The following is a 27845-nucleotide window of genomic DNA, read 5'->3' on the forward strand; positions in this document are numbered from 1 at the left end:
CATTAGTCCAAAGAAAGATTCAGATGTAACCCGAGCCATTGAAGTTCTTTTTCCTCTGAATGACTTTTATGGCAATGCAACAGTTACTTTTTAGTTTTATTTAGCATTTTTATTTCTGCTATTAATGTACACACGTTAATTTCCAAATTAGCATGCAGATATTACCACCTGAGGAGGCGGTAAGGGCTCATGCACTACTGGTGCAGTGATCAAGCAGTACACTGGAATGTGTCCATGCTACCCAATTACCACCGGGAATGCCTACTCCCCATGCTAGAAAATAAAAATTATTTTCTAGTGCAGGAAATGGAGCGGGGCAAAGTCAGAACTATCGAAGGGAGCCTGGGTGTGCATGGCAGAAGTGCTGCTTTGCTGTGTGATAGCCCTACTGCCACTGTGTAAAAGGGCTCCTTAATATGCACTAGAATACAGCACATGTTGGTATGCAGGTTAATGAGGGTTAAATCAATTTAGCACTCACAAAAAATTTTAAGATATTCTAATAAACCAAATGTACACTAGTAAATACACATCCACAATTCCCTGTAAACCTTTATCGAACAACTTTCCTAAATATTGCGCTAATCCAGATATCTCTGGGATTATCTTTGCTATAAGAGAATCCACCAAGATGGAGAACTCTAACGTCCCATGAGAAACCACAAAGGTGTAGGAAGAAAAGGGTGGGAGGTTGATGGATATCAAAGACTGGAAACAATGGACTTCAAAGCAAAAAAACGTTTATTGAGAAAAGACTAGACATAACCGTTGTGTTTTGGCTGCTAGGCCTGCATCAGGAGTCTCTTAGACAAAGTAACATCCAATGTCCTGATGTGTTGAAGTGCAGAATGATCTGTACACATAGTTTAACATCCAGTCTCTTGATGTAATGAGTTGGATGATGGTCTTGAAAAAGACCTTTGGTTGAAGAAAGAATATCGTGACGGAGAGAGTGAGCTTTTTAGACCATTGTTTCAAGTCTTCGGTATCCATTATCTTTGCTCTGCCTTGGACCACTCCAGCACTACCTGGAAGGTGCTGAGGTGGCCTTTAATGATATTCAGGGTGACTATCCAGGTACACACAGCCAAGGGAAATAACTGGATAAGTCGATGTTCTGACTGGGATTATTTCTGATATTTGTGTAGTATTTGTTTATGTTTCATTTCTACAGGTAAAGATTCCAGCTATAATGGAAGGAAATAACCAGAGCATGCCTATAATATTTTATATGATTGGACTGTCCGGTCACCCAGAACTCCAGCCTTTTTTTTTTGCAATCTTCCTTATTATCTATATAGCAGCTTTGCTGGGCAACATCGTAATCACTACCATCATTACCAGTGACTCTCGTCTTCATACTCCCATGTACTTCTTTCTTGTTAACTTGTCCATCATGGACATCTGTTGCACAACAGCTGCTATTCCTAAGATTTTATATATCATCCTGTCAAAGGACACAACTATCTCCTACTCTGGATGCATGACTCAGTTGTTGATCTTCACCTCTGCCTTGAGTGCAGAGCTTATACTCTTAACAGTGATGGCGTGTGATCGTTATGTTGCAATATGCATCCCACTGCATTATGCTACCATTATGAGCAGGAGGACTTGTATTTTTCTGGCTGCAGCTGTTTGGCAACTTGGATTCTTGAATTCAATGATGCACACTAGCTTAATCCTCAGGCTAACATTCTGCCAGCACAACATTCTTGACCACTTCTTCTGTGAAATTCCCCCACTGTTAAATGCGGCCTGCTCAGACACGTATATCAATAATGTGGTAGTTATTATGGCAGATTTTGTTTTGGGTATGGCTTGTTTCACTTTAACAGTTATATCTTACACGTATATCATCTTAACCATACTGAAAATCCGTTCTGCAGACAAAAAGAAGAAAGCCTTTTCTACCTGTGCATCGCACCTCACTGTTGTGTCCTTATTCTATGGAGGTGTTATCTACACGTATGTTAGACCTGTTTTTGGCAAAAACCCAGAGGCTGACAAAGTAATGTCTGCAGTTTATGCCGTTGTGTCTCCAGTGCTGAACCCCGTTATTTATAGTTTAAGAAACAAAGAGGTTATCAATGCTCTCAAAAAATTGCTGGGAAGAAATGTAATCTCAGAAAGTTAGTAATCATTTAAAACATTCAATTTAATAGTTTGCCTGTGATCTAGGTGATTTATAATAAAATAGGCATTAGTAAAATTACATAGCAGTTACAGGCAGAAAAACTGCACCCAGAAGGAAGACTTTTTAATAACCGTTAAACACTCCTTTAGTTATAAGCTGTACTTCCTAGGTATGCCCGATTTCTTTTAATTTGTAAACCACAAAGAATTCAGTTGTGACTTTGCGGGGTATAAGCACTTAAGGCTAGATTCTATATATGGCACCTGAAAATCAGCATGGAAACAAATATGCCTAAATTTTATAGACTAGGCTTAAATTTCTGCATAGTATATAAAATATGCCAACCCTCTCTCCATGCGACCAAATTTGGTCATGTCCATTTAGGCCATATTTTACTTGTCGTAAAACCAGACACCTATATTAGGTGCAAAGTGGCTGTATTCTATAATAATGTACATAGATTTTAGAAACAACCATGACCCACCCATTCCATGACCATAACCACAGCCCCTTTACAACCACGTGACTTTGAATTTACTCACACCATGTTACAGAGTACACTTAGTGAGTTGTGCGCATAAATCTTAATTAACAGCAATTAGTGCTGGTAATTGCTTTTTAACATCCAACTGACAGCGCTGATTAGCTAGTTAACCAATGAAGTTACATGCTTCAGTTACACGTTATAGAATGCGCTTTGATTTCCGTGCGGAAATTAAGGCATAATTTATAGAATTTGTGGAGAGTGGAATGGGGTTCTGTAACACAGATGACCTAATTTTGGAAACCATAAAAAAATTACAGGAAATTCCAAAAAGATGGCAAAGAGTTACTCATCTGGTTTCCCCAGTGTGAAAACTACCCCCTTAAAGGAAGGCTTAAATAGCTTTTACATATGTAAATTTGCACTTTAACCTCCAGATTCTATATAGGTCACTCAAAGTTGGGTGCGCAAATTTAGGTGCCGATCATAGATCCATGAGCAAATTAATTAGTAAGGTGCCAGCAATCAATAATTGATGTTAATTTGCAACCAATTGGAGTTACACGCACATCTGTCCAAGACACTCTCCTATAAAATCCATGCCTAAATTTCATAGTGGTCAACTCCAAAGGGGCATGGGCTGATCAAGGGGCATTCCCAGACGTTAAGTTCAATGTTATAGAATACTATCAATTATGCGCTCAGCTGCCATAAATTGGGCACCAGTATTTACACCAGGTTTTGGGCAGGCGTAAATGCTGCTTCTTGTCTCTGAGCTGTGTAAACTCCTGCCCTTTCAATTGCTACTGATAGAGAGCACCAAGAGAAGAAAATGTCCTAAGGTAGAAATTCAAGGTTCATTGATAAAAATAAGACTGATATGACCATTTCAGCTAATAATGCTACATCAGAGGTCTAATATGGCAAAAGATATAAATAGAAATGACACAAATTATTTATTTATTAATTTTTTATTTATTTACGTCAATTTATATACCATATCTTATTGCAACTGCAAGACAGAACAGTTTACAGTTTGTAAAAAAGAAAAACGAACAATACAACATTATATGTACAGTTTGGACAAACAATGGAACTCCAATCATTACAGGAAAGCACAGCAAAACCAAGAATTAGCTACATAAGATAAAAACAGTATGTCATAATTTAGTATACAGGAAAGCACCGCATAAATAGAAATGACACAAATTAGTTGAAAATTAATAAAAAATGATGTGTTAAAAGCTTAAACAGGGAAAACTTAGGAAGCCTTTTACTAAAATGCACTGGAATCTGGGCTTAGCATGTGTTAACATGGAATTTTAATGTGCTCTGAACTCAGTTTAACGCAGCACTTGGGGGGATTTTTTAAAAGTATATTTTATTAAAGCTGTGCTCCAAAATGAGGATAGGTTATTTAGGGAAGGCAGGCAGAGAGTATCCCTGCAGTCTATCATTAGCCCCCCTCCCTGCTTTCCATGGTAATGACTATGAGGCCCAGGAGTGACAGTGAGTGGGTAAAATCCATCAGGAGTTCACCAGTCTCTATAGGGACCTGCTGCTGGTCTTTACCCTTGTGCCTCATGGTCACCATAATGGAGAGGATGCGGACCAATATTTGGGCCTTGATGGTGGCCATGAGGCACCTAAAGGCATGCATCTTTGCTCCCTATCTCATTCCCCTCACCTCAATTGTAATATCTGATACATCATCTCTAGAGCTGGAGGCCATATGCCACCCAGTTACTGCTGCCATCATGCAGCTGCCTGTACCTGTTATACAGTGATGTGTTTCAATGCTATGTTGTGAGCAACATGTTTGTGTAAGTACCTTCATTTATGATCTGTACAGGTAAACATGTTTTTGCAGGAACTGCAACATCATGTAAGGGATACATACATTTATTTTCACAATACAAATGTTGTACATTATAGAGTACACCTGAGTGCACACACAAAGTAATCATCTTTATAAGTAACAGATCCAAAGAAGCTTAGTGGGGGTTAGGTAGGAAAGCCGATACTGGGCACATTTCTACAGTCTGTGCCCTGACTGAGGCTGAATAGCTTTGGATGGGTTGCAGTGAAGCTTTTCAGGGGCTTTGACAACAACTTCAGAAATTTTAGAACAAGGCCAGTGCCAGGCAGACTTCTACGGTCTGTGCCCTAAAAATGTCAAGGATAAATCAAGATCAAGTATACATATGGAGTATTACATACCATATGTATTGAGTTTATCTTGTTGGGCAGACTGGATGGACCATAAAGGTCTTTATCTGTCATCATCTACTATGTTACTAGCAGGCTTATTTTTGAAAGAGAAAGGCGCCCATCTTTCGACACAAATCGGAAGATGGCTGTCCTTCTCACAGGGTTGCCCAAATCGGCATAATCGAAAGCCGATTTTGGGCATCCTCAACTGCTTTCCATTGCGGGGACGACCAAAGTTCACGGGGGCGTGTTGGAAGCATAGCGAAGGAGGGACAGGGGCATGCTTAACACATAGGCGTGCTCAGCCGATAATGGAAAAAAGAAGGTCGTCCCTGACAAACACTTGTGCGACTTTACTTGGTCCTTTTTTTTTACTACCAAGCCACAATAATGTGCCCTAAATGACCAGATGACCACCGGAGGGAATTGGGGATGACATCCCCTTACTCCCCCAGTGGTCACTAACCCCCTCCCACCCTCAAAAAAATTAATATTTTTTCCAGCCTCTATGCCACTACTACTACTACTACTACTATTTGACATTTCTAAAGTGCTACTAGGGTTACGCAGCGCTGTACAATTTAACATAGAAGGACAGTCCCTGCTCAAAGGAGCTTACAATCTAAAGGACAAATGTACAGTCAGTCAAATTGGGGCAGTCTAGATTTCCTGAACGGTATAAAGGTTAGGTGCCGAAAGCAACAACTATAGAGTACTAGGTCAATCTTTTCACTATTAGGGCTCCTGGAGTATGTTTAGGAATAAGCACTCTTAAAACAGCCAGCCTCAAATATCATACCCAGCTCCATGACAACAGTATGGAGGTCCCTGGAGCAGTTTTAGTGAGTATTGCAGTGCACCTCAGGCAGGCGGACCCAGGCCCATACCCTCCTACCTGTTACACTTGTGGAGGAAACAGCGAGCCCTCCAAAACCCACCAGAAACCCACTGTACCCACATCTAGGTGCCCCCTTCATTCCTAAGGGCTATGGTCAGGGCCGGTCTTAGGCAGAGGCGACCAAGACGACCGCATAGGGCCCCGCGCCTAAGGGGGCCCCGCACAGCATGCCTAATGGGGCCCCGCGCAGCGCGCCTCAACTCTGCCTCGCTCGTGCCTCCGCTCCAACCTCCGCCGCTGCTCGCCTTAGTCGCCTGAGATGATCCCCATTCCCGCGGCTTGGCCGCTCCGCTGCCGCCACCACTGGAGCGGCGCCCACCCCTGGCTTGGGCCCATTGAGCCCGCCATCATCTCCCGAGTCCCCAGACCCCGGCGACTAACTGAGGGATGCCAGCGAGCCAGCCCAGGCAGCGATGGCCCCGCTCCCGATGACGACGACAGACAGTTGCAGCGCGACGGCTCACCTCCAGGCTCCAGCTTCCCGTTCAATGTCCCGCCTTCTGATGTATTTCCTGTTTCCGGACGTGAGGGCGGGAGTCACTGAGCGGGAAAAGCTGGAGCCTGGTCGGAGGTGGTGAGGACGTGAGGTGAGCCATCGTTGCTGACGCCAACAGTTGTGCACTTATGCCAAATTGAAATCGGATTCCATGCAGGCAGGAGATCAGGAGAAGTGTCTCTCTCATCTAACAACGCTTGCGGACGGTGCAAGGGTTGGAAATGTCTGCCTCCCTGAGAGGAATTTGGCCCAACAACATTAGTTGCTGGAGAAGCTGAGCAAGTAAGATCTTCTGGCTTGGAAGAGACTATTTCTAACATATCTGGGTTATTTTCACATAGATCTGCAGATATTTCTCCTGATAAAAATTTGGATGGCAATAGCAGATTTAGCTAAAACACTGCTTCCAGTAATTAATGATATGACACCTCAAATTAATCATTTAGAAGCTAGACTGCAATCACAGGAAGAAAAGATTACTAAGCTAAAATCTGAGAATGGAAATCATGAAGTAGCAAAATCTGATATAAAGTAGGTACAATCAGTTCAAACTATTTTAGTAACTGATGTGGCTACTTGCCTCTCGGGTTTGATGGGTTACAGAGTAATAGGGGAATTTGAAAGTACTGGATCTTTTCTTAATATTTTTCCTTTATTCTCCTTTGTTATGAGAATTGGAACTACTAACTGTAGTGGACTTGAACTGAATAATTTCTGGGGAGGGGAGGTTTCATGATAGCATTGTGCTTATTATTTCAATCAGTTTTTTGTACAAGTTTAGCTTCATTTGTCTTTATTTGAAATTTCATAAATAAAAAAATGTTCTAAAAATGGAATAATCTTATCAATGGGGTGGAGCTAGGGTGGGGCGTGGCTAGGGTGGGGGGCGGAGCTAGGGTAGGGCCCCACCAAATTGGTCTGCATAGGGCCCCACACTTGCTAAGACCGGCCCTGGCTATGGTAGTGGTGTACAGTTGTGGGGAGTGGGTTTTTTGGGGGGGGTTGGGGGGCTCAGCACACAAAGTAAGGGAGCTATGCACCTGGGAGCTTTTTCTGAAGTCCACTGCAGTGCCCCCTAGGGTGCCTGGTTGGTGTCCTGGCATGTGAGGGGGACCAGTGCACTACGAATGCTGGCTCCTCCCATGACCAAATGGCTTGTAATTGGTCGTTTCTGAGATGGGCGTCCTCGGTTTCCATTATCACTGAAAACCAGGGACGACCATCTCTAAGGACGACCATCTCTACGGTCAACCTAAATGTTGAGATTTTGAGCGTCCCCGACCATATTATCGAAACGAAAGATGGACGCCCATCTTGTTTTGATAATACGGGTTTCTCTGCCCCTTTGTGGGACGTCCTGCGAGGACGTCCTCAGGAAAACTTGGGCGCCCCGTTCGATTATGCCCTTCCACGTCTATGTTACTATTATGTCTCCTCATTTTGAAATCTGCAGCCCCATTTCTAACCGTTTGCCATTCCACATTAATATATGGTGTACATGCCCCATCCTCAGACAGCACATCACAGCTGCCTATGTATACCCACCTCTCTGAACAGTTTTCTAGCTTGTATTAACCCTAGAACGCATGACGTTAAAAATATACATATTAACGTCATGGGGGCCTTTTAGGCCCCCATGCACATAATGTAGAAAAACACACTTAAATAACTTTCACAAGTTTATTTCAAAATTGCTCAATAAAATATGAATAGTGGACAACATTTTAATTATAATTTTTCACAGAAAACACCAAAAAATCAGTTTTTTCCCAAATTTCACGCAAAGACATGAAAACACACAAAAATGCATAGAAATCTATAGCAAACTAGCTGCAGCTACATTTTTATTCTAACTTTCTTTTCTATTATATTAGTCTTCCAAACAATTCTGACATGTTATTTTTTCAGAAGAGTGTTCTTTGCAAACAGTTTCCTTACAAGTGGAACAATATCGCTCAGTTTTCCTCTCTATGTTTCTTGGACACATGAAACAACGCTTTCGTTTTCTTTCTCCTGGCTCTGGAGTAATCTGAAACTGTACGCCACACCGTTTCATTGCTTCTTTAGTTTTCTTTGGCAAGCATTTCAAGTCGCTTCACTCTATCATGTGAGGTATTACAAGTTCATGACAAAGGTCCTTCACGAATAAGCGTCTCCTGTCCTTCCTCTGTGCATGAAATTCAGGATGAGTTTCTGTATAAATAATGAATGAATTTAGGGCTGCTACATCAAGCATATTTGAAAATAGTACTACAGGCCATCGTTTTGTTTGCCTCTTACACGAATATTCTCCCACCATCTCATCCATTTTATCTACACCTCCTTTTGTTGCATTGTAATGCAGGATGATTTCTGGTTTCAATTTTTGGTTATTGCTGTCAACACTGCAATCGTGATGCATGGTACTGAGTAAAATTACAGATTTCTCCTTCTTTGCCTTGTAAGATACCAAAGTCGCTTTGTTATTGAATCCAAAGACACTCTCATAAAGTGCTCACTGACGATTGTGTTTGAGTGCTGCTGGAATTTCTCGTCTGTTTTGCTTTATAGTACCAACAAGTGTAATAGCTTTTGCAAGCAGAAAATTGCCTAGTTCAACATTGGTGAAATAATTGTCCATGGTGATGTTTCTACCTGAATTGAATATTGGAACAGCAAGAGTTTTGACTATTTCAGACCCCAGATCCTTCTGTACTGGTGCACCAACCTCTTTGCCACAGTAGATTACGCCATTTATGCCATAATAATTTGCAGAATCACACATCCAGAAGATTTTTATACCGTACTTGGCTGGCTTGCTGGGCATGTATTGTATGAATTTGCAGCGTCCTCTGAACGGTACAAGTTGCTCATCTACAGTAACATTAGTACTAGGATTGTAAAGTTTTGTGCAATTTTTGATAAATATGTTCCAGATATAACTGATAGGGGCTAATTTGTCTGTTTCAAACCTCGCTGCACGAGTTCGCTTATCATCAAAGCGAATGATCCTTCTAATTTCCTCATATCTGCCCACTGACATTGTCGCCTTATAGTGTGGATCAGAAAGTGGGTCCAGAAATAATTCTCGTATTGGGACATCATACGATTTTTGACTCCCTGCCAGCAGGAAAAGTCCAATATATGCATAAAGTTCCTCTTTTGAGATATTTTTTCAGGACTTATTATTTGCTGAAGCGATACGTCTTCCTTCTAGGTTTGAACATAATAGGACCTCTTCTGCAATATTGTCAGAAAAATAAGTACAGAATACATCTTTAGGGGTAAAGTAACTGGGACTTCCCACAGCAACTTGAGCATGTCTCACAATATTGTGTATTGGAGTACGTCCGACTAATGTAGGATTACTGTCCCAAAAAACATTCGTTTTGGATGTTCTACTTATCACTTCTTGAGGATCCACTAGATTCACTTCTTCATCATCAGAAGAATCACTGGATGAGGATGTTTGATTAGCTGGTGGCAGATATTCTTCATCAGACAAAGATAGTTCACTTTCATCATCGCTTTGAAACATAATCGCTTCAATCTCTTGGTCAGTCAGACACTTGGAGGAAGACTGTGCCATTGCTGACTAGATGTTAGAAAATGAAACAGATTTCCTCTCAACAGCTTATCTTATCACAGGTCCTTCAGCAATTAGCTCACAGTGTATACTGTCCTCAGTGTTCAGAGGACCTGAGGTGATGTCATGGCCTTATCACTCCCTCCAAAAATCACATGACATCCTCACATGTTATTATCCACACCCTGGCCCCTCCACCAGCATTACTGAGTACAAATAAAGTAACTTGAGACACAAACACTTCTGAGAACATGATAAAAACAGCGGGGGCCTAAAAGGCCCCCAATTCGTACAGATGTAGTTTTCACCAAACAAACATTGTTACACCATAATGCCTATGAAAAAAAATTATATGAACAACTGGATATTATCAACAATGACATACTTGAGGAATACCTTGAGTTTCAAAATTCTAACTAAAGTAATTTTGCAGATAATAGCAAAAATGTAAGCATGGGGGCCTAAAAGGCCCCCAATATGCGTTCTAGGGTTAACACCCCACAACTGATAAAACCAAAGAAGAAACATACCAACTCCCACTGAAAGACCAACTCTCGGCCTACAGACTGTTAAGTTTCAATGAATTTGGGAATCTTTTGGGGACTTGCTTACTCCCACAGCAAGAAGTAGAATTCTGAATTATCAGTAGAGCCTGTATTCTTTATTTTCTTTATTGGACTGTGGGTATCCGAAAATGTGGCAGGTAAGGGGGGTTAAGGGGAGGGGGATTAGCTTCATTGTAAAGGAACAAAATGTCATGATGTGCGAACTGTGATCTTTGTGAAGAGAGTTGATTGTTCCAACAAAATTATTGCATCTTTTTATTGTAACTTGGTTTGATTTTTGTCAGTAAAAAAGATGTTTACATAAAATATATTCACATAAGTGTTGGAAATGTTGAAAAAAGAGCTGCATTTGCCATCAGTTCTACTACTAAGCAGGAAAGAAGATACTTCATTTTTTGCTTGAAAAAAAAAAAAAAACCCTAAACAATGAACTATATACACCCCCCCCCCCACACACACACACAACCTCAAACTCTACTTAGCATTGCTCAGAGCAACTATCAGATGTCCTCTCATGGATCCCCAGCTCCACTCTGGAATCTGTGAAATAGGACAATGATAGGCATAAGCAACATATTTTTAAAGAAAGGTCTCATCTACCCCCCCCCCCCCCCCCCTTGATGGTGTCATCAATCATATCTAGTACTGCCATAGTTCAGGGGGAACAAATACACATAGAAGAGCATCTCTCACTATGGTGTACACCTGTAAAACTCCAAGGTGTGCAAGCATAGAACAGTGGAGAAGACCAAAGAAAACTCCTCTCACCAATGGTGTCCAAAAATACTTTATTTAATTCTTCACAAAGACCCTTATTCTTCATAGAGACCCAATGCAACTCATGTTTCGGCCAAAATGGCCTGCCTCAGGGTCTAAACCATCAGTTATATATTGATTACCTTCCAAGGAAACCACAACAAATCTGATACAGCACACAGTCTCTCTGAAGACATAAACTGCTCCACTTACTCAGCCAGGTTTAAAGAAACTTGCTCCACAATGTAGCGGTGGTTGTCAGGGCCGTGCCAACATGGTAAGCGGGGTAAGCACCGCAGGGGGGCACCGACCTCTGGAGGGCGCCGCCACGGTGCTTGCCCTACCCTTTTCCTGAGGTCAGCTCAATTGCAAAATATTTTACCTGAAGCTGTGATTCTCCTCTCTCCCCTGCCCTCCCCTCTTCAACCGCAGTGCTCACTGAGGCAGGCAGGCTCTGCTGAAATTGTTTGAAACAATACAACCAGGGGGAGGAATGCTGGCTTCGGCCTAACCCCTGGTAAGCCTTTCCTCAGCTGAGAGGTGCCCAGCTCTACCACCGGCAGCCTTTCAGGTGCTGTGGAGGACTTGTAGCTCATCTGCATATCCTTACAGCCTTCTCCGGGGTGACACCCAGGTCCACTCCGATCCACTCAGGGCCTCCGCTCTAGGTGCCCAGCGCTCCCACCAGGTGCTGTGGAGGACTTGCAGGCCTTCTGCATTTCCTCACAGCTGTATCCGGGGTGACTCCAGGTCCACCCCGATCTTCCCAGGGCCCTCGCTCCAAGTGCACAGAGTTTCCAGGTGCTTTTTGGCTAGGATCAGGCAACCCTCAGGGGGAGGAATGCTGGCTTCGGCCTAACCCCTGGTAAACCTTTCCTCAGCTGAGAGGTGCCCAGCTCTACCACCGGCTGCCTTTCAGGTGCTGTGGAAGACTTGCAGCTCATCTGCATATCCTTACAGCTTTCTCCGGTGTGACACCCAGGTCCACTCCGATCCACTCAGGGCCTCCGTTCTAGGTGCCGCGTGCCTAACAGCGCGCGGGCCATTTTTCTCTTTACATCTAATCTTCTTCCCAGTTGCTAAAGTACCTCAGTTGTTTATGGCCCCTATTCACATTCTCTTCCTAGCCCTGTCCCTTCCTAATCTTTTCCCTCACCCCCTATCTCTCTCCACTACAGGAACTCACTGCCCATCCATCGACTTCATCACTTCACCTTCTCTCCTACCCTCTTCCTCCCTCTTGACTTTTAATCTCCGTCTTTTTCTTCCCTCCATTTTGCCTTCCCCATTCCACCTAAATACCTCTCGCCTTCGTCGCCTTCGTGGCCACAGCTCTCCTACTCTCCTCCGCTCTCTTTTACTCCTTCTCTTAATCTCAGCTGGTGACATCAATCCTAATCCTGGCCCTCCTCACCAACTATTATCCCAACTCTACAGATCTCACCGCGACCTCTCTAACCTCATCTCTATTCCTCTACTCCCCTCCTCTTCTCTGCCCTTCTCTTGCGCCCTATGGAATGCCCGCTCTATCTGTAACAAACTCCCCTATATCCAGGACCTCTTTATCTCACGTCACCTCCATCTGCTCGCCATAACAGAAACCTGGCTCTGCCCTGATGATTCTGCTTCAGTCGCAGCCCTCTGCCATGGCAGTTATCTTTTTTCACATACTCCTCGCCCTGCTGATCGCGGGGGCGGTGTTGGACTACTTCTCTCTCCCTCCTCCAGATTTCAACCCCTTCTTCCACCTCAATCTCACTGTTTTTCCTCCTTTGAAGTCCACTCTATCCGCCTTTTCTCTCCTCTGCCTCTTCGAATAGAGGTCATTTATCGTCCCCCTGATAAGTCCCTTTCATCCTTTCTCAGTGACTTTGATGCCTGGCTTGCCTTCTTCCATGATCCTTCCTCCCCCTCTCTCATCCTTGGTGACTTTAATATTCCTGCTAATGATCCTTCCAACTCTTATATTTCCAAGTTACTCGCTTTAACATCCTCCTTTAATCTCCAACTATGCTCCACCTCCCCCACTCATCAAAATGGTCACTGTCTTGATCTCATCTTCTCCTTCAACTGTTCACCCTCTAGTTTCCTTGCCTCTGATCTTCCCCTCTCTGATCACCATCTTATAACTTTCACACTTAAATCTCCTCCCTCCTCCCAGTCCCATCTTATCTAATTTATCTAGGAATCTTCACGATATTGACCCTTCATCTCTATCGTCCCATGTTTCAAACCTCCTCTCTCTACTGTTGCACCATCCACGTCTGTCAACAAGGCTGTTTCTTCTTACAACAATACTCTATCCTCTGCCTTAGACACTCTTGCACCTTTGATGACCCGCCCTGTAAGGCGTACAAAACCCCAACCTTGGCTGACTTCTAATATCCGCTACCTACGTTCCTGTACCCGCTCCGCCGAACGCCTCTGGCAGAAATCTCGGGCCCTTGCTGATTTCTTACACTTTAAGTTCATGCTGACCTCCTTCCAATCTGCTCTTTTACGTGCCAAACAGGATTATTATATCCAACTGACCAACTCTCTTGGCTCTAACCCTCGGCTTCTCTTCACCACATTGAACTCTCTCCTCAAGGTGCCCCTCCCCCAACTCCCCCTTCATTATCTCCTCAGACCCTTGCTGAATTCTTTCACAACAAGGTTCAAAAGATAAACCTTGAATTCTCTACCTCGCCACCTCTCCCTCCACTAGTCTGTTCCCCTCTCTCTCCTTCCTCTCATTCCTTCCTTTCCTGAAGTTACTATAGAGGAAACTACACTTCTCCTTTCTTCCTCAAAATGTACCACCTGTTCCTCTGATCCCATTCCCACCCACCTTCTTAATGCCATCTCACCTGCTCTTATTCCTTTTATCTGTCACATTCTCAACCTCTCACTTTCCAGTGCAACTGTCCCTACTGCCTTTAAACATGCTGTGGTCACACCTCTCCTTAAGAAGCCTTCACTCGACCCTACTTATCCCTCTAATTACCAACCCATCTCCCTCCTCCCTTTTCTCTCCAAATTACTTGAGCGTGCTGTTCACCACCGCTGCCTTGATTTTCTCTCCTCACATGCTATTCTTGACCCACTACAATCTGGTTTTCGCCCTCTCCACTCAACCAAAACAGTGCTTACTAAAGTCTCCAATGACCTATTACTGGCTAAATCAGAGGTCTCTATTCCATCCTCATTCTTCTTGATCTTTCCGCTGCTTTTGACACTTTCGATCACAGCATACTCCTCGATACCCTGTCCTCACTTGGATTCCAGGGCTCTGTCCTTTCCTGGTTCTCTTCCTACCTCTCCCTCCGCACCTTCAGTGTTCACTCTGGTGGATCCTCTTCTACTTCTATCCCTCTGCCTGTCGGCGTACCTCAGGGTTCTGTTCTTGGTCCCCTCCTCTTTTCTATCTACACTTTTTCCCTTGGTTCATTAATCTCAACCCATGGCTTTTCCTACCATCTCTACGCTGATGACTCCCAAATCTACCTTTCTACCCCTTATATCTCACCTTACATCCAAACCAAAGTTTCAGCGTGCTTGTCTGGCATTGCTGTCTGGATGTCTCAACGCCACCTGAAATTAAACATGACCAAAACCGAGCTTCTCATTTTACCCCCCAAACCCACCTCCGCACTCCCTCCATTTTCTATTTCTGTTGATGGCTCTCTCATTCTCCGTCTCCTCAGCTCGAAACCTTGGGGTCACCTTTGACTCTTCTCTCTCCTTCTCTGCTCATATCCAGCAGATCGCCAAGACCTGTCATTTTTTTCTTTACAACATCCATAAAATCCACCCCTTTCTTTCCGAGCACTCTACCAAAACCCTCATCCACACCCTTGTCACCTCTCGTTTAGACTACTGCAATCTGCTTCTCCCACTTAGTCACCTCTCCCCTCTCCAATTGGTTCAAAACTCTGCTTCCCGTCTCGTCTTCCACCAGGGTCTCTTTACTCACACTACCCCTCTCCTCAAGTCGCTTCACTGGCTCCCTATCCATTTTCGCATCCTGTTCAAACTTCTTCTACTAACCTATAAATGTACTCACTCTGCTGCTCCCCAGTATCTCTCCATACTCGTCCTTCCCTACACCCCTTCCCGTGCACTCCGCTCCATGGCTAAATCCTTCTTATCTGTTCCCTTCTCCACTACTGCCAACTCCAGACTTCGCACCTTCTGTTTCTCTGCACCCTACGCCTGGAATAAACTTCCTGAGCCCCTACGTCTTGCCCCATCCTTGGCCACCTTTAAATCTATACTGAAAGCCCACCTCTTTAACATTGCTTTTGACTTGTAACCACTCACCTCCACCTACCCTCCTCTCCTCCTTCCTGTACACATTAATTGATTTGATTACTTTATTTTTTATCTATTAGATTGTAAGCTCTTTGAGCAGGGACTGTCTTTCTTCTATGTTTTTGCAGCGCTGCGTACGCCTTGTAGCGCTATAGAAATGCTAAATAGTAGTAGTAGTAGTATTGTTTAAATAAGTCCAAAGGTCTAATAATTGTTTTTTATTTCTCCTTTAATACTTATAGTTATTTTTTTTTTCCAAATTTATATATATGCATGAATATAATGAGAAAATTTATAAATAAAAAATTTTTTAAAAAAAGAAATGCTAAATAGTAGTAGTAGTAGTATTATATATGTCTTTGGTGTGGGAAGAACTCCTCATTCAGGGTGAGCTTGAACAACATTCAAATTAAAGAGAACAGCCAGGTTTGGAGGGAGGTGTGCAAGTGAGACTGGGGAGAAATAAAAACTAAATAGTGTAATTGTTAAAATCTGTAAGTGGTTCAAAGTTTTTTTTTCTGAGCATCTACACCGAGAGGAGGGCATGACTGCAATGATTTGTGCATAATTATCAGGTAACCGGATAGCTACAGCTAAAAGCCATTTCATTGGCTGGTGGTTCCAACAGTAGTTTCAAAAGAGGAAGTTTAGCTGAAGTGTAGTGTAGAAGAGTTGGTAAGTGAAAATCTGATTGTTTTTTTTTTTGGTGTTTGTTTTTATATAAAACATTCTCCTTGGAATGGATAGGAAGAGTCTGTGATATGTGAAAATATATTTTGCTTTAATGAAATTGCTAAAGTTTAGAGTCAGAGACTTATCAATGATCAGAAAAAGAAAGTCACCAGACAACAAAGGTAGAGAAAAATCATTTTATTTTCATTTTAGTGTTTGGAATATGTCCACTTTGAGAATTTACATCTGCTATCTTATTTTGCAATGTATAGCAATTTGTTTCTAAGAATATTGCTGACAATTCCTGTCAGTGTGGCAAGTGGTGAGCGATCATTTTCACGGTTAAAAATCATAAAAAAACTAGTAAAAAATGCCCGTTTCAAAAGGGAAGGAAATGGGCGCTAGCAAGGCCATCCCCCACCCACCCTCCCTCACTGTTCCAGACTCTGCCATCCCTCCGTTTTCACCCCCCCTTTCCACGACCCAGTCGGCCCCCCTTCTCGGTGAAAACCGTCCTCCACCGCTGTCCAGTACCTGTGCCGACGGGGGATCCCAACCCCCGTCAGCAGAAGTCCTGTGCTGGCCTTTGAGGCGTTGCTTCTTCAATGATTTTGTGTCCAAGTTGCTTTGCGTGCGTCTGACGTCAGACGCACGCAGAGGAACTTGAACCGAAGATCATTGAAGAAGCAATGGCGCGAAGGCCAGCACAGGACTTCGGCTGACGGGGGTTGGGGTCCCCCATCAGCACAGGTACTGGACAGCGGCGGGGGACGGTTTTCGCTGAGAAGGGGGGTCGACTGGGTCGTGGAAGGGGGGTGCAGTGGGCTGTAACACAGGGGGAGGAGTAGGGAAACACTCCCCTTGCTTTGGTATCAGCTGTCACTGACGTCAGTGCGTGCCTGCCTAGCAGACCATCTCCGAGGGAGGCACGGACCCAGGCACATCCTGTTGGAGGTGAGAATTATTATATAGGATTATTTGCGATCACGTATTTTGCAAGAAAGGCTTGTAAGCCTTGCCATGATTGCTATTGAGAATGTTATATGTGCCCAGTTAGATATCAAAGATTTAATTACTAATTTCGTGAACATGAAAGCACGAAAAGCTAAGTGGTTGTAAACCCTCTATTTGTTCAGGAATCCCACAAAGATGCACTCCATCTTTCAGCTCCTATTTCCTTTGCATCTTGTGCCACACGGGGGGGGGGGGGGGGGGCGCCAACTGATAGTCTGCAGGGGGGCACCAGAGACCCTAGGCATGGCCCTGGCTTAATATAGGTGCATACTCTCCATGCTTTGGGCTGCTGAAACATATTCTCCCACTCTGTGCAATCTCTGAGATTTCAAACTGTGATCCTTTGTGGGCTTCCAAGGCTCAGAGTGGGCATGTGGCAGAGAATCTCATGTGGGCTCACAGGCAGTGGGTTGCCACTGGCTTGGAATTTATGCAGGAGAAGTACTGCAGTGCAGAGGATGGGGAACCAGTCCCATAAAATAGGAATGTGCCTCGAGCCAGGGACAGCAGACCAGGGAAATGATCCATGCCTTTGAAAGATGAGGAATTGCAAATCGAGAGAGAAGTTAAACCTACCAATGAAAAGAAGTCTGTGATTTGCACCTAAAATTGCACACCCAATTTTGGGTGACCTATACAGATTGCCTATACCTATACAGATAATATCACATTTACAAGAAAGTTCAATATAAACCACCCAGCAATACACCTCCACATTGGTTATAATAATCATTAATCATAATTGAGAACAGGTACTATTTAGGCATCTTTCACAGTCCAGGTCAGTTGAATAATGCCATATAAAAAAGCAATCCTTAAGTTGTTTTAACCCCATCAAAACTCATACAACATACAACGACGTAAGACTCCGAAGTGGATTCAACAGCTCCTATCAACAGCAGCACGGCCACGGAGGCCGAAGATGAACTTTAAACACCTCGGGGCGGCTGGTGGGGGTTTGGGGTCCCCCGCCGGCTGAAGAAGTAGTTTTTAAGGCAGCGGCAGGTGGAAGCGGACCTCGGCTGGCGGGGGTTGGGGTCCCCCGCCAGCAAAAGTAAGCAACGGCAGCGGGGGAGGGTTGATGGCGGTAGGGGGGTCCAGGGCAAAATCTGCGGGGGCCCAGGCCCCTGAGGCCCCACGCAGATACGCCCCTGATCTCAACTGATGTAACAGAAAAAAATGGGATTTATATATGCAGAAACTTGAGGTTCAAAAGAAAGAGTAGAGTCAAGAAGAATTCCCAAATATCAGAATGTGGTGACTGGAGAAATCAAAGTATCCAATAATGGAAGGCGCAATCAGAGTTGAAAGATGACCAGTTAACTAGCAAGCCACCATCTTTTCAGGATTTAGCACCAAGCAGTGGTCCATAAGCTACTGGGCAATTGCACATAAACAGCGCTGAAGAGGCTGCAGATCAAGATTAAGGGACTAATTTTATAGAGCAATAAAATATCATCGGCATATATATGAAAAGAGAAACAATACTCTTGAGTAAGGATGGCTAAAGGACTTAAATAAATATTAAACAAAAGAGGGGAAAGAATAGACCCCTGTGGAACTCCACATACTAAAAATGTATTAAAAGAGACAGAGTGATCAAATGTAACAAAGAAATAATGGTCTATAAGAAATTAATGAAACCAATGTAATACAGTACCAGAAATCTCCAGAGATTAGGAGAGCCATCCTTCACTATGTTAAAGGTCAGCAATATAGTTTAACTTTTTATCCTCAACAAAATTGGTAGCCAATGTAATTCTGCCAACATGGAGGAGATTCTCTCTTGGCATGATTTTCCCAATAACATTCAACAGAGGCATTTTGGATGAGCTGCGACTGACGAATCTATAACTTTGGCAAGTCCAAAAGTACTGCATCACAGTAGTCGAGTGAGGATAGTACAATGGACACCATAACAGAGGTCAATGCTTGAAATGTCAAATATCTTAAACACCTAATCCATTGTAGTTTGCCATACACACAGATTGTGCCACATGTTCAATATGTGAGTAGAAATCAAACCTGTGAAAAAGCCAAACCCCCTGATCTCTCACTTTTTCCATTCGTGGATAAAAAGTTGGTTCCCACCACACAGAGCTCTACTGATGGCAACTAATTTCCATCCTTGTTTGTTCTTAAATTTTAAGTCTTGTAAATATGTACAGGCAGCACAATAGCCGAGATAATCCAGGACATAAAGAACAGATGAGATTGCACCAAAATGGTTTTTATTGGAAAGGGACCCAACTCGGCCAAGGTTCGATTTTTCCTTGTCAGGGGTCACCAAATTCTTCCAAGCAAAATCAAAGAGGTTCAATAGAAAAACTCCTTATACTGTGTAATGTAGTACCACATCCCACTCTGGAGCTTGGCCATTTTCTAGTGAACTCAGGTCCCTTCTGCTAGCACCTCAGTTAGAGGTACTAGTTCCTTGGGCCTTATGCTATTTGGCTTTCATACTATTTGGTCGGCTTTGGTTCTCTCAGAGGCCCCAGTGACTAAAACTTTCACTGAACTTGCTGAAATTGCAAATAAATTAGAGATAGATAAAGCTTAGCAGGAGGAGAAAGTAGGAGCTTTTATGGGGCAAGTGGAAAAGGTGGAACAGACTTGAAACAATATGGTGATCTGATAAGCTCCCTGGTTCAGGATAGACTTTCTTCACAGCATAGGATTGAAGCTTTGGAAAATAAAGTGAGACACCTTAACTTGAGATTTGTGAATTTTCCCAAGGTGCCATTTGAACTACCTAGAGACACCTTGAAGCAGGGGCGTAGCCACGGGTGGGCCTGGGTGGGCCCAGGCCCACCCAATTTCCCTCCAGGCCCGCCTGCCCATGTCACTCGCTCGCGTGCGCAAATTCGTTGTCCGCCCCGCCAGCGCTGCATTCTTTTCTTCGATCGTCGCCGGCAGCGCTGCCATTCACACAGGCAGCTCCGCCCCCCCTTTGCTGCGTCCATCTGGCCCTACGTACACAGGAAGTGCATCAGAGTGGGCCAGATGGACGCGGCAGAAGGGAGCGAAGCTGCCTGTGTGAATGGCAGCGCTGCCAGCGACGATCGAAGAAAAATGCAGGGACCGAAGCTGCCTTCTCTCTTCTGCTGCGCCGATTCAAAGGGTTGCTGGTAGCATGTAAGAATCACTGCTGCTGGGTCAGTCAGCAGCAGTGCAGCAATTCTCTCTTACATGCTGCCAGCAACCCTTTGAAACGTGCTGGTGCCGTGATGCTCCTGATGCTGCATGGAGGGGGGGGTTGGAGAGAAGATAAAATTGTTGGGCTGCTTGGGCATGGGAGTGGAAGGGAGCGAAAGAAAAGAGTGCTACACAGGGGGTAGAAGTGAGGGAAATTGTTAGGGAGGAGAGGGAGAGATGCAGGGGGCGGGGTGTAGGAGAGGGAGACATGCATGGGAGAGTAGAAGAAAGGGGATCATTATTGGGATATGGGAGGAGAGAGAGGGATAATTGCTGGATGTAGGGTGGGGAGGGAAGGAGGGGTGAATGACAAAAGAAGGAGAAATGTTGGACCTGGGAGGGGAGGAAAAAGTACTGCACAGGGGAGAGAGGGATGAAGGAGAAATGTTACATAGTGGTGGAAGAGATGCTGCAAAGGGGGAAACAGATGTTAGACTTGGGATGCAAGGGTGAGAGAGAAGAGGAAAAGAGGGAACAATGTTGAACATGAGGGCGGAGGAGGGGGAAGAAGGAGGGAGATAGATCCAGGGGTAGAAGACAGTGAGGGAGAAATGCTGGAATGTGGGTGAGAGAGAAGAGGGGGAGAAATGCTGGCCCCTGGGGGAAGGGGCAAGAGGAAAGAGCGAAAGGACAGGAAGATGTTAGGAGGGGATAGAGGGTGGAGAGAGGAGGAAAAGGGAGCAGATGCTGGGCTAGAATGGTTGGAAGGAGGCAGACACTGGGATGGTGGAACCATGTGGAAGGCCAAGGGGGTGGTAAGGAAATGAACGAGAGGATGATAGTGATTACGGGGAGTAGATTGAAGATGGAAGGCTGGAGAAGGAGTGAGATGGGGGAATAGGAGAGCTAGTGGGTGAAAGAAGGAGATGGAAATCTGATAGGTATCTGAAAAGTAAAAAGGAAAAGGATTAGAAGATGAAATTTTAGTGGACAGAGAGCAGGAAAGAAAGAAAAAAGATAGGAAAGAGCTAAAATGAAACAAACATCAATATGTCAGTGTAGTGAGGGAATGGAATGAGAGTGGAGAAAAGACAAATGAATAGCAGCTGCTTGAAGGAGAATTAACAGAAAGACAGGAAAGTGGAAAAGAGAAACTTGAACCAACATAATGGAAAAATAAAATGACCAGACAACAAAGGTAGAAAAGACATTTTATTTTGAATTTATTAACTGAAATTTGTTAGCTTGAGAAATGTGCACAGCGGATATCATTTTATTGTGTTCAGTAGAAAAAAGAAATATATTTCTGATTTTATTTCTCCACTGTAACACGCCGAGGTTCCAAGTTCAATTTTTGTCTACATATTTTTATTTCTAATTTGTGATCCCTTGTTCTGTATCTGGTGAGAGTCTGGGCCCTAGCATGTCTAACACTAGTCCCGACCCTTGCTGTAGCTGGTGGGGATCCCCAACCTACATCAGCTGAGGACCTCCTCTAAAAGCAGCTAAAACTCCCTTCTACTAAGCTTGGCAGATGGCGGCAACATCCTTGAGCCACCGATAACTAAGCATGCATGGGGTGCCAGCATCGGTGACTCAAGGCATTGTTGCTATTGCTGCCTGCCAAGCTTGGTAAAAGGGATTTGTGGCTGTCTTCAAAGGAAGTTTTCAGCGACAGAGCTTGGGGATCTTTATGAGCTAAAGTATATTTTGAATTGGGAGGTGCCGGGGGAGATGTGGGGAGGAAGGGGGCAGAGACAGAGAGAAAATTTTGTGCCCACCCACTTTGGGCTCAGGCCCACCCAAAATTGGCTGTCTGGCTACGCCACTGCCTTGAAGAGATATCTTGCGCAAATATTAAAGATCTCTCCTGATCTTTTTCCTCCTGTTGCTAAGTGTTATTTATTGCCCTTAAAAGCAGGGAACATGGGTAATAGAAACATAGAAACATGATGGCAGATAAGGGTCAAATGGCCCATCCAGTCTGCCCATCCACTAATTCCTTTTTCTAAGAGATCCTATGTGCCTGTCCCACACTTTCTTAAATTCTGACACATTCCTTGTCTCCATGACCTCCACTGGGAGGCCATTCCATGCATCCACTACCCTTTCCATGAAAAAGTATTTCCTTAGATTACTCCTGAACCTATAACTTTCTATTCCCTCTCATTCCAGAGTTTTCTTCATTTGACAAAGGCTTACCTCCTGTACATTAATGCCACTGAGGTATTTAAACATCTCTATCGTATCCCCTTTCTCCCGCCTCTCTTCCAGTGCATACATGTTGAGGTTTATAAACCTGTCCCTATATGTTTTATAGAGGAAAAGAGAGGGTCCAAAGCACACCAATTAAACAATAAAAAAGAAAGAACACAAGGGCCTTCAGGTACAGGACAATGTAGATACTTTATTACAAAAAGACCCAACACATGCCGTGTTTGAGCAACATCTGCCTCAGGGGCAGAAACATCCGTCTCAGTCCTGATTTACATTATTTTGAACACATACCTAGATTCGGAGTACCCATTTGACCCCTGAGGCAGGCAAGTTGTCACCGAAACATGGCCCGTGTCAGGTCTTTTTTTTTTTTTAATTAGAGTGGAGGAGTAGCCTATTGGTTTGTGCAGTGGCCGGAAAACCAGGGGAACTGGGTTTGATTCCCACTGCAGCTCCTTGTGACTGTGAGCAAATCATTTAACACTCCATTGCCCCAGGTACAAAATAAATACCTATTTATAGTATGTAAACTGCTTTGATTATAACCACAGAAAGGTGGCATATCAAGTCTCATCCCCTAATGACCAGATAATTAGATCAATTTGATGAGCCATCCAGCTTATTTTCGAAAGAGAAAAATGCCTATAGTGCGACCTAAATAGGGAGATAGACGTTTGTCTCGCAAAGGCACCCAATCGGTATAATCGAAAGCCGATTTTGGGAGTTTCCAACTGCACTCCGTCGCGGAAACGAATAAAGTTGACGGGGTCGTGTCGGAGGCGTGGTGAAGGCAGAACTGGGGCGTGGTTATCAGCCGAGGAGAGATGGGCGTCTTTAGCTGATAATCGAAAAAAAGGCGTTTTTACCGCGATTTTGGGTCACTTTTTTTGGACCCTTTTTTTTTTCACGAACAAGTCCCAAAAAAGTACTCCAGCTGCCCAGATGACCACTGGAGGGAATCGGGGATGACCTCCCTGGACTCCCCAAGTGGTCACTAACCCCCTCCCACCAAAAAAAACCCACTTTAAAAACTTTTTTCCAGCCTATATGCCAGCCTCAAATGCCGTACCCACCTCCATGACAGCAGAATGTGTTCGATCCTGTCACAGCCTTTCCCTGGGTCAGATGTGACTCTCGGGTGCAGTACAGGGTCACATCAGCATTGCATTGTGGTGGGTGTAGGGTATTGGGCTCCGTGATTTCATTAGCTTGTGTTACAGTCTCACGATGTTGGTAGTTGGTAGGCTCTTCTCCCATGGTGCTTTTCCCCCTGCCTACTGGGTCAGAGTGTGCCCTGTTGTGTTTCCTGTTGTAGTCCATGCGGTAGTGGCCATTTTTGTAAGCCAGTTTTAGTTCCCTTTCCTGTGTTAGCCACGTAAGACAACTTAGTTCTTCCCTTGAATGTGGCTGAAAGAGGGCATTGTACAGCATTCTGCCAGCTATGACCTACTGCTCATCTCAGTACCAGGGAGACTCGTTGCCAGTGGGGCACAACCTCTGATCTGCAGTTAACTGTGAGTAAACGCGGTTATTCCAATAAAGGACGTTTTCAGAGAGATTAGTCTTCAGGTGTCAACTGGTGTGCCAATGTTATATAGCAGCAACCAGTCCTAGAGGCCTGCATGTATGCAGGTCCCTGGAGCACTTTTAGTGGGTACCGCAGTGCACTTCAGCCAGGTGGCCCCAGGCCCATCCCCCCCCCCCCCCCGTAATACTTGTGGTGGTAAATGGGAGGCCTCCAAAACCCACTGTACCCACATGTAGGTGCCCCCTTCACCCCTAAGAGCTATGGTAGTGTTGTACATTTATGGGTAGTGGGTTTTGGGGGAGGGGGGTTGGGAGCTCAGCACCCGTGGTAAGGGAGCTATGCATGTGGGAGCTTTTCTGAAGTCCACCGCACTGACCTAGGGTGCCCAGTTGGTGTCCTGGCATATCAGGGGGGCCAGTGTACTACGAATCGTGGCCCCTTCCACGACCAAATGGCTCGGATTAGGACGTTTTTGAGCTGGGCGTTTTTAGTTTCCATTATCGCTAAAAAAAACCAAATGCCCAGCTCAAAAACGTCCATTTTTTCAAAAATACGGGTCAGCCCGCCCCTTCACGGACCCGTTCTCGGAGATAAACGCCCATGGAGATAGGCGTTTCCGTTCGATTATGCCCCTCCACGTGTTCTTTATGTCTGTTGATTTTCAAAACACTAACTGGATAGCTGCTAGATGAACAAGATGAGAGGTTTCTGGCCACTGTAGAGAAGGAAATCAAATGGGTAGCTGGTAAGTTACCATGACCCATAACGTTCTGTCTCTCCTGCTACAGCACATCTCTTGCTCTGTACTGACTACTATTTTCTATTTGTTTAGGTAGTAACCATAGACCTGGCTGTATGTGGAAATGTGTGATGTGCCTTTAGAATGCTGTGTGCCAGATGCAAAACATCCCAGCTTCTGGGGGTGATGGGAACCTGATAGCATATGCCCATAGATGAACAAGTTTCCTGGGTGTGTAGAGATATAAGGCAGTATGCTCTGAACCAAAGTTGGACTATATTTATTTCTTGGAATTTATTAACCGCCTTTATGAAGAGATTCACCCAAGGTGGATATATTGACATGTGTGTGCCACAATTGCCTCATCATTTGCATATACCACACCCAGTGGATGGCAGGTATCTGCCTAGATAGTGTACCTGGATTGGCCACTGTTGGAAACAGGATGCTGAACTTGATGGACCTTTGCTCTGTCCCAGTATGGCAATACTTATGTACCTGGAAGGTTCAGGTGTGTCAGGGTAGGCAGCAACCTGGGTAGGTGCTAAATGATGGCAGGCACAGTACACAATTGTGCATTACATAAGTACATATGTATTGCCATACTGGGAAAGACCAAAGGTCCATCAAGCCCAGCATCCTGTTTCCAACAGTGGCCAATCCAGGTCACAAACACCTGGCAAGATCCCCCAAAAGCACAAAACATTCTATACTGCTTATCCCAAAAATAGTGGATAGTCAGAGGTTGTTGGAAATGTGTGCAAAGGTCAGGCACATTTGTGCGCAGTGTCTGGAATGCATAAATGCTACAGTTTTGCTGCTGTGCCAGTATCACAGGGTGATTTAGGAGGTTAAGGTTGCCAACTGTGAGCAATCTGAACCCTATTCTAATATATCATGGTGTCTAAAATATATTCAATCTGATCTGCACACAGGTGAAGGACAGCCAGACCCATCTGAGTGCTACCAAACCCCAGTGGCAGGGGCTCAACATGCTCAGGAGGATGAGGAGGAAGAGGAGCAGAAACAGATGAGCAATATACAGATGCAACATACTGTGCCACCACCACCACCACCACAGAGACTGCCACAACCCAAGGCATGTTACAGTGTGGCAACACTCCCAGAGGCTTCTGGGACCTGGCCACCAGCAGCCCACATAGAGGAGGAGGAAACTCATGCACCTACTCCTGTCCTCTACTCCCAGGTTAACTCCAAACTGCCATGGACATGTCTGTATCTCAAGATCTTGATGAGGAGGAGTTAGACCCCAGCCAGATGTGCCTGGACCAACAAAAAATACTGCTGTTAACATGTCAGCTGATGCCAGATGTGGCACTCCTGAAAGACACTCTCCTGCTTATAATCAAAAGAGAAAAACGCCTATATTGTGACCCAAATTGGGAGATGGGCGTTTTTCTGGCAAAGGTGCCCAAATTGATATAATCGAAAGCCGATTTTGGGCGTTTCCAACTGCACTCCGTCGCGTAAACAAATAAAGTTGACGGGGGCGTGTCGGAGGCGGGACTGGGGTGTGGTTAGCAGCCGAGGAGAGATGGGCGTCTTTAGCTGTTAATCGAAAAAAAAAAAAGGCATTTTTACCACGATTTTGGGTCACTTTTTTTGGACCCTTTTTTTTCATGAACAAGTCCCAAAAAAGTGCCCCAACTGACCAGATGACCACTGGAGGGAATCGAGGGTGACCTCCCCGGACTCTCCCAGTGGTCACTAACCCCCTTCCACCTAAAAAAAAACACTTTACAAACTTTTTTTCCAGCCTGTATGCCACCCTCAAATGCCGTACCCACCTCCATGACAGCAGAATATGTTCGATCCTGTCACAGCCTTTCCCTGGGTCAGATGTGCTCTCGGGTGCACTACAGGGTCACATCAGCATTGCATTGTGGTGGGTATAGGGTATTGGGCTCTGTGATTTCATTAGCTTGTGTTACAGTCTCACGATGTTGGTAGTTGGTAGGCTCTTCTCCCATGGTGCTTTTCCCCCTGCCTACTGGGTCAGAGTGTGCCCTGTTGTGTTTCCGGTAGTCCATGAGGTAGTGGCCATTTTTGTTAGCCAGTTTTAGATCCCTTCCATGTGTTAGCCACGTTAGAGAACTTAGTTCTTACCTTGAATGTGGCTGAAAGAGGGCATTGTACAGCATTCTGCCAGCTATGACCTGCTAATCTCACTACCAGGGAGACTCGTTGCCAGTGGTGGGGCACAACCTCTGATCTGCAGTTAACTGTGAGTAAGCATGCTTATTCCAATAAAGGACGTTTTCGGAGAGATTAGTCTTCAGGTGTAAACTGGTGTGCCAATGTTATACAGCAGTAACAATTCCTAGAGGCATGTGTGTATGCAGGTCCCTGGAGCACTTTTAGTGGGTACCGCAATACACTTCAGCTAGGTGGACCCAGGCCCATCCCCCCCTACCTGTAACACTTGTGCTGGTAAATGGGAGGCCTCCAAAACCCACTGTACCCACATGTAGGTGTCCCCTTCACCCCTAATAGCTATGGTAGTGCTGTACATTTGTGGGTAGTGGGTTTTGGGGGAGGGGGTTGGGAGCTCAGCATTCGTGGTAAGGGAGCTATGCATGTGGGAGCTTTTTGTGAAGTCCACCGCACTGACCTAGGGTGCCCAGTTGGTGTCCTGGCATATCAGGGGGGCCAGTGTACTACGAATCGTGGCCCATTCCATGACCAAATGGCTCGGATTAGGACGTTTTTGAGCTGGGCGTTTTTAGTTTCCATTATCGCTAAAAAAAACAAACGCCCAGCTCAAAAACGTCCATTTTTTTGAAAATACGGTTCAGCCCGCCCCTTCATGGACCCATTCTCGGAGATAAACGCCCATGGAGATAGGCGTTTTCGTTTGATTATGCCCCCTCTGTGTGCCAGGAGCAGCACACATCTGCCCTAGAAAGCCTGGCCACTGGGATGTGGCAGAAGAGAGCACTGATCTCTATTGCCTCATCCCTGAGGGAGCTAGTGAGGGTGGGGAGGCAGGCTCTGACTCCAGCAACAGAGCCAGCCACTTCCAAGGTGTAGACATCTCCCGAGATATAGCAGGCATCTCCAGAGAGGTAGCAACCACCCATCACCACAGCAGCTGCATCACAGCAGGAATCCAAGGC

General features: G+C 44.8%; 1 protein-coding gene across 1 annotated transcript; it reads left to right on the top strand.

Annotated features, from left to right (window-relative positions):
- The first annotated feature begins 1192 nt into the window (after positions 1-1192).
- On the top strand, positions 1193-25975 carry LOC115461185 (olfactory receptor 13G1-like). The gene is made up of 2 exons (XM_030190821.1): positions 1193-2129; positions 25644-25975. Exons 1-2 carry the CDS (start codon positions 1193-1195, stop codon positions 25973-25975), a joined length of 1269 nt encoding a protein of 422 aa, XP_030046681.1.
- Positions 25976-27845: the final 1870 nt, after the last annotated feature.

Source organism: Microcaecilia unicolor, chromosome 1, assembly GCF_901765095.1.
Source record: "Microcaecilia unicolor chromosome 1, aMicUni1.1, whole genome shotgun sequence".
NCBI classification, from domain to species: Eukaryota; Metazoa; Chordata; class Amphibia; order Gymnophiona; family Siphonopidae; genus Microcaecilia; species Microcaecilia unicolor.

Coding starts and splice junctions, on each gene's coding strand:
- LOC115461185 (XM_030190821.1), top strand. CDS start 1,193: ATGGAAGGAAATAACCAGAGCATGCCTATAATATTTTATATGATTGGA. Junction 2,130..25,643: donor AAGAAATGTAATCTCAGAAA/GTTAGTAATCAT, acceptor ATCTGCACACAG/GTGAAGGACAGCCAGACCCA.